Genomic DNA, 11,138 nt, shown 5'->3' with positions numbered 1-11,138 from the left:
GATAGATAAGTAGATAGATAGATAGATAGATAGATAGATAGATAGATAGATAGATAGACAGATAGATCATTTTGGAGAAGGGATTGTCTTAGCACCTGAACTGCTGGCTCATCAATTCCAAATCTCAATCCATACCCCACTAGGCTGATAATGAGCCCCGAATCCCCAGCCCAGCTAACAAGAACTCAGTTTCATTCCTTGGACTGGGTTTTCTTCTAACACATGCATAATTCGCACTTAATCTTCTTAGGAGCCTGGTTGGTTCTATTCTTTGAGAGGCATATCCTGGGAAGGAGTTAGAACCTTCTGTGGAAACATCAGGTGAAAGTCTTGTGTGAAATCTTAAACTATAGTCTTTGGTTAGTGTCTTCCTGTAGTTAGTCCCATATCCTTCAGCTCTACAGCAAGGGGACAGAGACACCCAAGTATCAATATCTGCAGGCCAGAGTTTTCATTATTTCTACAGTATAGGTGAGCATCTGTACCCAGCACCGGCAACCCCATCTCATCCTTTCAACACACTACCACACTCCAATAAACTCTATTCTCCATAGTTCCCATCTCCATCTCTTGTCTACAGTTTTTGCCTCTTCTCTGTTTTCTCCACTTGGAACAGTATTCAGCACACAGTAGGCTTTTGATGACTATTTGTCAAATAAATGAATGAAATGGGCTCATATGACTCTTCACGAGCCTTTAAATAGACCCTTGCTCATGCCGAGAGCTGATAGAAGCACACTCCCCACCGGCTCCTGTTACATAACAGTCAGTCAATCCCCCCTTGCCTGTGCCATCTCATCTGTGCAGCGCAAGAGGAACTGTACACCCTGGACTCACTGACAAGTAGCAGCCTCAGGCTCGCTACCCTGCCTTGCATGAAATATAAAATGGTGTGACTCATACAGCTATGATCACACACTTGTTTCTCCCCGAACCGGCAAATGCCAACTTCTGAAGTTAATCCTGTCTTTCAGGGAGAGCAACTCAGAGATCTATTTCCAAATTGCAGCTACATACAAGAAAAATGGTTGCATAATAATACGATCCTGCCACACTCGGCAGTCGATTCTTTACATGCTTCCTGGGTTTGGGGTCCAGGAGGAAAGTACTGCTGGCACCCTCTTCGCAGAGCTGCCTCTTCTCAGAGACTTAAGTGTCCTTGTGCTGGAGGTCCCAGAGAATCATGGGTGTCACCGTCCATCAAGATTTTGCTATCACCATATACAGCTGCCCAAACTTTGCCAGGGCAGTGGGCGATGCTGCCTGGCAGAACACATGCCCAAGTTAGTACTGGAGGATTCCTCCCCCACCACAGATTCTAATTTTAAAAGCAGTTGAAGAAAGAGGCAGGAAGGGAGGAGCTGAGGGAGCTGAGGAGACAGAAAGAACAGCCATGCTCACTTACCGGTAAATGATGCCCTTGCTCTGCAAGAAGAACAGACCGATGGCAATCTCTGCAGCGTAAAATCTGAAATTAGAAAAAAGTGGTGATGGAGAAAGTCAAGGGCACCATACACTTAGCTCAGAAGTCAATAGAATATTGAGCGAGGTGCTAGGCGTGTAATGCCCACAATGGATAGTCAGATCTACGTCTCCTAAAATGCAGAGCACGTGGGTGGGTGGGTGAACAGAATGGTTCAGAGTGACACATGGGGGTGGATAAGGGGTCAGCAACTACATAGTGGGTAGGGGCTGTTGGGGGGCTGGTGGAGAAGGTTTGTTTCAATATAGTACAAGCTCAAGGACTTTAGTGGCAGCCTCTGGCAGCCATTGAAAACATAGCATGCACCTGGCATCGTTTTGGGGCCTGTTTTAATTCCACCTAGAGTCTGATGACATAGTTCCTACTAGTACTGCCTTGTTGTTCAAAGGGGAAACCAAGGCTTAGAGATGAAGTCTGTGAGGAGCCTGGAGAAGACATACGGCAAATGAGTGGTCCAGTCCAGACTGGAAACAGCTGGTGTCTAATGTGTAACTTCTTGGCAGAAGTCCACCAAGAAGAAAGAGGAGTTTCTTTCTCTTGTGGTGTTTGGGATAGTAGAAGCCAGAGCAGTGTGTATCTAGGCACTTCCCCAGTCCCTGTTTTGTTATTTTATTTCTTGAGGCTTAACTTCATTCCACACGCAGCTCAGCTGGTCCATAACTCTGTAACTTGTCATGTAGCCCAGGCTTGCCTCAAACTTGAAATCTCCCTGCCTCAGCATCTCAAAGGCTGGCCATTAAGCCTGGCTCACTAAAGAGATCCTAAGAGCACAAAAGCTGGGCAGTGGTGGTGCACACCTTTAATCCCAGCACTTGGGAGTCAGAGGTAGGTAGATTTCTGAGTTCAAGGTCAGCCTGGTCTGCAGAGTGAGTTCCAGGACAGCCAGGGCTACACAAAGAAACCCTGTCTCGAAAAAAAAAAAAAAAAAAAAAAAAAAAAAAAAAAACAAAACTCTGCCAGTTATACCACAAGGGTTGGCAGGACATCAAGGAGCTGTGCGCAATCCTAATAGTATGTGTCATGTAAGATGAATCAAACCTGGGTCAACTAGCTGTTCGAGAGAAAAGAAGTGGTCCTAGGATACCATCACAGAGCTTGATTGGGAAGCATGGGACTAAACAGAATGGAGTTCCTGGCTTCAGCAGGTGGGAAGACAGGAAGCAGGCTGAATGGAACAGGGACCCACGGCCCTCCCAGAGCTGTAGGGTGGGCCTCCATGGGCTCTGGGGGCTCTCAGGAGAAGCAGCAAAGCCTAAGCAAACACCCAGGAAGGAGAATTGACGTTCATTCCTGTGGCTTTTTCTGTGCCTGCTCACCCACGGGGTTCTAAGCAAAGGAGAAGCTCTCTGAGATTTTTATTTTATAAATGATCTCTTACTGGCTTATGCATTGGAGGGGACAAAATAGAGAACCTACAAACCACAGCTGCAAGTCAACTCGAACCTTCAACTCCCCAAGAATCCGAGGGAAGGGGGTGTAAGAAACAGATGAACAAACACAGGTGGGTCTCACCCACACAAATCCTCCACTAGGTCTAGAATCTTGGCGGTTCCCACCCTCCGGGTCTCGTTTCACTAGTTTGTAAAGCTTGGGTGAGACTCTCTTCCTACCCGTTACTGCTCAGGATGAAATGAGATGGTGTTTGCTCAGGACTCGAGGGTACGGCACAAAGAAAGCTCTCAATAAATACTAGCAAATGAACAAACAAAAACCTGCAAAGATATTCCCTAAGGAAGTTAGAAGACCTTTCTCAGGATGGAGGGGCAAAAAAATGTAGAGATTATGAAACAGCCATCAGTTTAGAGCTATGAGTTCTTAGCTGGCCTTTGGGAACATAAAGAAACATCTCAAAGCAAGCAGAATACAGTCCTCCTTGGCCAAATACTGCTCACAAAGAGGAAGCCCAGAATGTTGGGGGAAACTAATTCCTTGTGAGCTAAAACTTCAAAGGAGCTGACACCCATTTATCCCAAGGAAAGGTCACAGTGGGAGGTCTCTCTTACACAGCGTGGGGCTCCTTGAAACGGCCAACTTGTTGGATGTGGTACATGAGGTCACCGCCATTCACATACTCCATCACAAAGTACAGGCGGTCCTGAGGAAAGAGAGCAAACACCAAAGTCAGCACCCCATACTTTCTCAGGACCCAAACGGGGAGCAGGGAATAGTTGGGATTTATGATGAGAACTACCAGAACTCCAGCGTGTTCTTTCAGGCAGGGCCCAGCATTCCCTTAAGGGTAACCTCTGTGCCACTGAAAACATGCAGGCTAGCACAGGAGGAATGAAACCATTTTTAATTAATAACTACAAATTGAAATTCATTTGTGCTGGAAAATATAATTAACACATGGATCTTACTACTTAATTGATATTATTGTCTAGTACAGAGTTTGCTGGAACAAAAAGTAATCTATCTTGGGTTTATAACTTTACTGTAATAGGTATTGGTGGGAGCCTGTCTTCATGTTGGCACTCTAGTGATTTCACCTCCTAATGTGCATGCTGTCCTGCACTATCTTCCCTCAATGGCTGGGCTAATTTGTGTAACCAACAGGATGCATGACTCTGGGATGAAGTCACAAATGACCTTATGGGTTCCATTCTGCACCTTCTTGGATTATGTCTTCTACAGCAGCCATGATGTGCGGACACTCAACCAGCACTATACACAGGCCTGCTGATGAAGACTCAAAGCTTCTATCCACAGCCAGCACCAACAACCAAGCAGAGTTACTGAATCACCTTCCTCGTCTAAGCCTTCATAAGACTGCAGTCTCCACTGGCCACTTGACTCTCACTTCTTTTGAGACCAGAAGTTAGACTTTTAAGGAGATCTGCTAGCCTAAATCCCTGACAGAAACTATAACGTGATAAATGTTTACTGTTGCTTTAAGCCACAGAGTTTTGAGGTGACAGACAACTAATCAGGTGGCTAGCAAAATCCATCAATTAGCAGTTTCAAAAGCAACAGCCTAGGAAGACAACACTGCACTTTGGGCTTGGAATATCTCCCCAAATATTCATGTGTGGAAGGTTTGAGCCCCTGTGGTAGTTACTTTTCTTGACACTGTGATTAAAATCCTGAGATTGCAACTTAAGGGGAGGACAAGTCTATTTTGGCCAGAGCTCTTAGGACCCAATTACTTCCCACAAGTCCATCAGCTGGGAGCCATGGCCCCAATATATAACTCTGTGAGGACACATCACATTCAAACTAAACACTACAGCAGAGTCCAGAGGTGGGACTCGAGGCAGTGGTTGGATCATGAAGATTCTGGACTCATTAATGGATTACTTCTTATGGGTTCATAACGTAGTAAGCTATTGGGAGGCAGTGGAAACTTTAGGAGATGGTAGTAGCTACTGGAGGAAGTGGGTCACTGGGAGATGATCTTAAAGAGGATATTTTGTCACTAGTGCTTCCCTAGCCTCTCTCCCTTCCTCTGCTCCGTCACAGCATCCACCATCCTGTTCTGCCCCATCGATGGGAGTCATGGTGGGTAGGCCCACCACAGACTGAAACCCGGGGAAGCCATGAGCCAACTGACCTTTCTTCTCTTTAAATTTTGTTACAGCAAATGTCGGTGTGTGCACAAGCATATTTCAGGAATTTTCATTGTAAATCCAAATCTCCCCAAATCCCTCAAGACTGAAGTTTAAAGGCAAGATGAGTGGAATGGTAATCTCCCTATCAGGAGAAATGATGTTCTAAAGAGACACCTGTACCTTTCCCTTCAGCTATCAGACTATGGAGACGATGGACCCCAAAGAATTAAAATTTCCCCAGAATTCTTTGAAAAGAGAAGAAAAGAGACAGAAGAACTGGTGCCTGCCTATCCAGAGGAGGCATGTGCCTCCCAGGAAGAGATTACATAGTCAGAGAGCCCTGCAAGGCAGACCAGAGCCAAAACAGTGATCAATCAATGAAGGGCAGGACCATGCCTTAACCAGGACAGCTTAGTTATTCCTCTCTCTCTCTCTCTCTCTCTCTCTCTCTCTCTCTCTCTCTCTCTCTCTCTCTCTCTCTCCAAGGCACATTCATAAACCCCAATACAGACTCTTTTCCAAAGTGGCCATATTGAAGTAATCTAATCTCCTTTCTCCGGCTGCTTTATATACAATTGAGGATCATGTTTTTATACATAACAACAAGAACATAAAACAAGGACATAAAATATGCAGAAGTGAAGCAACTGGAACCTGGAAAAAAAATCTGTATCTCAACCTAGGGGACTTTGCACATGTCTCTCAAGGCATACTGTGAGCTCTTTCTGGCCAGGGACTGGGTAAGCCTGTTCCTGGCTCTTGGGCAACACACAGGAGGTACCCAGAGGGTGAAAGAGTACATGTTTAGATGCTAAAGAGACTTCTTATTTAGGGGCACAGCTCTGGCTCTTAATTGCTGGGCATATTTGAAGTGTTGATATCTGGGTATCCTCATTTGAACGGTGGAGGGAATCAGATCCATGGTGCTGTTTCTAAGGCTAATGAGGCAGAAGGGATCATGGTCCTAGAGAAATGCCCACCTGAGATTTGACATCTTTCCTTCTGTCAAAGGGTTTTGCTAAATGAATGAACGACACCGCCCTCCCCTTAGTTCTCCCCGGGTTGCAGCATTCCTTTAGTCTGCTTTCTTTTGGCTTACCATGGTGAGGCTTGCACTATTTGCAGGAAACTAAAATCCCCCTCATGTTCTCAGCCTAAAAAATCTGTTTCCTCTAAATTAACCCACCCAATCTAAGTCAGGCCTGCTTGTGATGTTCTTCTGTGAAACTCTGCGGATGACCCTTCTCGTGACATCATAGTTTGTAATTACATATTCAACCCGATGGCAGTCTATCTCATCTGTTTATCCATTCATTCTTTAAATAAAGAACTATTTACAGAGTCCTACTAGGTACCAGGTTACAGGTGCAGGAGAGAAAAGCAGTGAACAAAGCCAACAAAGATTCCTGGCATCTATGTTTCAACTCAGCAGAGAGATATTGCTAAAGATAGCACTAGAGATTATCAACAGGGTCAAAAGATCCAGGATAAAGAAACTGGGGAGCTGGTTAATGAGACAGGAAAGATGGCTGCCAACTGCAGTCACATGCTCAGTATAAACATCACTGAGAAGACCCTTGAGCAAACCCATCCAGACCAGGCATGTGTCTAGTGGAGGAAATAGCTTAGCAAAAGCCATGAGTAGGGAGTTCACCTACCTACCATACCTTAGAGTCCATCAGGAACCAGTGAGAATGTCAAACAGAGAAGAAAGGAGACAGGGTGAGAGAAGAGACCAGAGATAGACTCACTCAGATCATGTAAGGGGATCTGTACATAGGAAAATGTAAAGATTTGGGGGCTTCATTTTGTGAGCGACGGTCTAGTGATGGATAGTACTGAATGTTGAATGTCTGCCGTCTCTGGCCAAAACAATCCACTGATGCAAATTAATGAGCGGCGAATGGATGAACAACACAGTAATCCATGGGCACCTGAAGCACCAGCATGAGTTCGAGGGTTGAAAAAGATGTGCTAGGCCAGAAGTTTCTCTGGGGATAGGCCTCAAGATCACCCTAGGTCCCTGTGCCTGTGTCCTCTGTGCATGGTGAGGACAGAGCCAACCATCTCTGACAGAGTGACTCCTGTCAGACACACAGAGCTGAGTACAGAGACTATGACCCAGGTGAGGGACATCACCTGACTTCTCAAGCCAGGCTAGAGCTGTATCTCACTTTAACCATGTGAACTTGGTGGTCATAGCCATTTTTTAAAAGAAAAATTAAGCATTAATTAAGAATTAGAATAGACTGGTACTTAAGAATGGGAAAGAAATGGTCAGAGTCCCACGTCCAGAGCACTGAGTATGTTTTTGTAAACTGTGGGTTGGGTTGTTTAAGGTGTTGGTAACTTTGAGGTGTGATTAAAAGTTGGCTTTACTTGAGGAGCTGCAAAGCCTACTGGGAGGGCTAGAACAGAAACTGCAGGGCAGAGATCCCAGAGCCATAATAAACATGGCGTTCGAATGCCATTTCATTGCCACTTACTAGCTGTGCAACTGCCATGCAATTATTTAACCTCTCTGATCTCCAGTTTTCTCTTCACTTATACAGTGGATACTCATTACCTACCCACAAGAAGCTAAGCAAGGTGGCATGTACACACTGCCTAAGAGAATTCTGGCCATAGAACAAATGTTAAATCCAGCATTTAAAGAAAAAAAATTCCTTCCAGTGCATAGGCGTTCATATTACTTTATATAAAAGATATCAAGTATGCATTTTAACAGTTATAACACAGACAATGATGACACAAAGCCACAATCATCAAACACTTGATGTCTACCTAAGTGCTTTGCATATTTTCTATCTCTAAACAACCCAGCATGGGAAGTGTTAGATCATTCTCCTCCATTTTAATATGTGAAAGCAGATACAGAGAAAGATGCGTTCAGCTGGTAAGTGACAGAGTCAGGATTTGAACAAGGATGGATCAGTTCTAGGGTCAACACTCGCAGCCTCTCACTATGCTGCCCCCGGTGAGTACAAGCAGCGTGGAAGGTTCTGGGGGAGAGGAAATATGGATGCATCCTTCCTTTGAAGCCTCTAGCCCAGCAGTGGGGAAGCCTCTAGCCCACAGTGCTCTATCCCTGCATCCAGCTGGAGCTACAGGTTTACAGCAAGTAGTGCAAGTCAACCAATTATATATTTTTTGAAAAAAATTTTTTTTCTCAGATCAATACTACTTCCTCTTTCTAACAACCTAATGAGAGACAGAGAGGGAAATGGGGAGGTGGAATATGCAGTTAGCACAAAGGTCACACCGAAGCTGGTGGCAGAAAGCATACAGTACACTAGAGCCCAACGACACTCAGCCCCTGGTTCTTGGTGGGGGGGGGATAGAAAACAAGCTTAAAATAGCATCTGTCTTTGCTGCACACTGAAGAGAACCAAAACACTTGCTTTTAAAAATTATTTTTAAAACTAGCAGATGGCATTGGCCACAGAGGGAGAAGTGTGAGAGAGATTTTACTTGCTTGATTTCTGGCTGGATTAGCTTAACTTGCCCCCTCTCCCCAGACCCAATAGTCAGAATCCCAGTACGATGATAGCCCCCTTAAGGCTGATGCTTTATGGTCCGTTTCCACTGCTAACTGTAAGTGGGAGAACCCTGATGACAGCCATCTTTGAACTTTACCTGGCTAGCTTTGGCTGGCCAGTGTCTTGGTTACTAAGTGTTATGGCTGCCATCTTGCTGTCCCTTAGCCCACTCTGTGCAAGCCATACTGCTGGGAGGAATATACAGTGCCAGTGCGGAGGGATCACCAGACACCTTTCAAAATGGCAATGTTTCTCAAAGCAGGATAGAAGATAGTTCTAGGTAATCCTAGGTGTGTAGGTCTATACTTTTTATAATTTGTGTTTGTGGGGTTTGAAAGTATAGTTAAATATAGAAAGCTCCTTATGCCACAGGTGTTATTGCTGAAGAGGAAGAATAAGGCTCACAGAGTCATAGTAACTGGAAGCCACAGGTGAGACCAGATCATGTCTGAAGATGACAAAGGAGAAGAGGGGGTTTCAGCTATCCCTGTGGATGCATCTAAGGTCTTCACTAAGCTTTACTCCGCTCTTAAAATATACTTATTTAAAATTAGTCTTAGGGTGGGGTGGTACCCAAGGGGGCATTCCCTCCTCTGAGGAGAAGGGGAGGGAGTAATGGGCCAGGGATTTGTAAGGACAGGACTGGGAGGAGGAAGACAAAGTGTTGTGATTGTGATGTAAAAGATGAATTATGAAAAGAAAAATATTATTAAACATAAACAGCTTTTCAAAGAGCTATACTTCCTCACCTTAAAAATATTACTCTGAGAAACTCAGTTTATGGGTTTTTGTCATTGCCGTCATTTGGTTGGTTCGATTTCTGTTTATTCATTTGGTTGGTTGGCTTTTGTCCTTTGTTTTTCCTGAGCATGGTGGGACAGGCCTATAATGAAGAACTTTGGGGAGCTGAGGCAGAAAGATTGTAAGACCATCTTGTACTACATAGCAAGACTAAAATATGTATGCAAGTTGAAATTCACTTTCGAAACTGAAACGTAATTACTTAAATATGTTAAAGCTTCATAAATGGAAAGTCATTGTCCTTGTAAAAACTATAAACTCAGTCTGGACTCTGCTATTTCCATTCTATATCAAATTTGACTTTAGTGCATCAATATTTTAAAGAATTTATTATATATGTGTGTGTGTTTGTGTGTGTGTGTGTGTGTGTGTGTGAGAGAGAGAGAGAGAGAGAGAGAGAGCGCACACATGCATGTGTTCCCATGTGTGTGCATGTGTATGTGTGAGTCATGGTATTAGTCATTCCAGGGGCCAAAATAAAGAGTAAGATACAGAACTTTTCCCTAGAGCATCTAAAATCTTGGTTAAAATATACATATAACTAATTCAAATCATGCTCAAAATAAATGCAATAGAAGAAATGGCATTAAAAGAGCCAGGAGCGAACCCTGGGACCTCAGCTAACTATAGGACTTCCTCCACAGTCCCCATCTCTTACCCAGGGAGCCCCCTCCACAGCCCTGGAATTTGACTTTGTTCCCCACTCTTCTTACAAAATCATTGCCTCAGAGGTTCCTTGTTCTCACACCTGTGGTTGTCAATAAGGATTTACTTGACGGACTCCCCCGTATAAGAATCACAGAAGTACTTATTGAGGATCAGCTTCAAGTTGAACATGCCTCTTCCCCTCTGGTCACGGCTCAGAGGCTCTCTCTGGACTGATCCATGTTGACTTGTATTTCTATCCTTCCCCTCTCTCCAGAGCTCCAGCCGGCTCCAGCCGGCTCCAGCCAACTCCAGGACGTTCCTAAGTGGGCGTTCCACTGTCATCTCCAATTAAAAGAACAGAAAGGCAAACTCACTATTTCTCTCTTCAAACTAGCCAGTCTGCTCAGCCTTAAAACGCCTCTTCAAAAGAGATGCTTCTCTGGCCTGTAAGCTGAAAGTGGCTTCTGTGCATGTTCAATTCTTTCCTTCTTTTTCTCATGAATTCCCTCAGTCAATTCAAAAAGCTAACAATCTCATGTATACATGTCATGTATAATAGTTGTGCAGAATTTTCCAAATTTGTAATGTGAATATAGGGGGTGGTCATTTAAAATGATAAGTGCACTGCATATGCACAATTCATCTGAGCCGTGCACACGGAGCCAAAAGAGGCAATCCTCCCCCAACATAGCTGAAATAGACTGTGGCATGATGCCTGTGTGGTGGTGGTGGTGGTGGTGGTGGTGGTAGGGATATCTGTCATTCTCTCTGCGATTATGGTATATGTGTGTGGTGTATGTACACATGTGTGCACAGGTACATACATGGGCTCATGCATGTATGCAGAGTCTAGAGGATGATGGTGGATGGCCTGCTTTACCACTCTGCCTCGTTTCTTCTAGTTAGGATCTCTCATTGCACTGAAGCTGGCAGCCGTCGAGCTCCAGTGATCTTCCTGTTTCCTCCCTCACAGCATGAGGGGTTACAGGTGCATGAGAGCTGGGTTCCAAATTCAGTTCCCTGTGCATGTGGAGAAAGCACTGTCATCCATTGGACCGTCTCCCCAGGTCCCTTGCCACTTTTAATGAGACCTTGGGCTGAGGGGAATACCAACCACAC

General features: G+C 44.6%; 1 protein-coding gene across 3 annotated transcripts in view; it reads right to left on the bottom strand.

Moving 5' to 3' along the window:
- Nucleotides 1-11,138, bottom strand: part of Prkcb (protein kinase C beta) — a 330,729-nt gene that overhangs the window by 45,196 nt on the left and 274,395 nt on the right. For all 3 annotated transcript variants that reach the window (XR_003710963.1, XM_028764304.1, XM_028764303.1), the window contains exons 11-12: nucleotides 3,487-3,578; nucleotides 1,406-1,468 (exon numbers count right to left, since the gene is read on the bottom strand). Coding sequence is in view for 2 of the 3 variants with exons in the window: in XM_028764304.1 (XP_028620137.1) it covers nucleotides 1,406-1,468; nucleotides 3,487-3,578 (155 nt within the window). In the remaining variant the exon portion in view is untranslated. The remainder of the gene's footprint in view (nucleotides 1-1,405; nucleotides 1,469-3,486; nucleotides 3,579-11,138) is intronic.

Source organism: Grammomys surdaster, unplaced genomic scaffold (assembly GCF_004785775.1).
Source record: "Grammomys surdaster isolate TR1022 unplaced genomic scaffold, NIH_TR_1.0 142, whole genome shotgun sequence".
NCBI classification, from domain to species: Eukaryota; Metazoa; Chordata; class Mammalia; order Rodentia; family Muridae; genus Grammomys; species Grammomys surdaster.
Note: the sequence above shows the minus strand (reverse complement) of the source record. Positions and strands in the feature narration are given on the sequence as shown.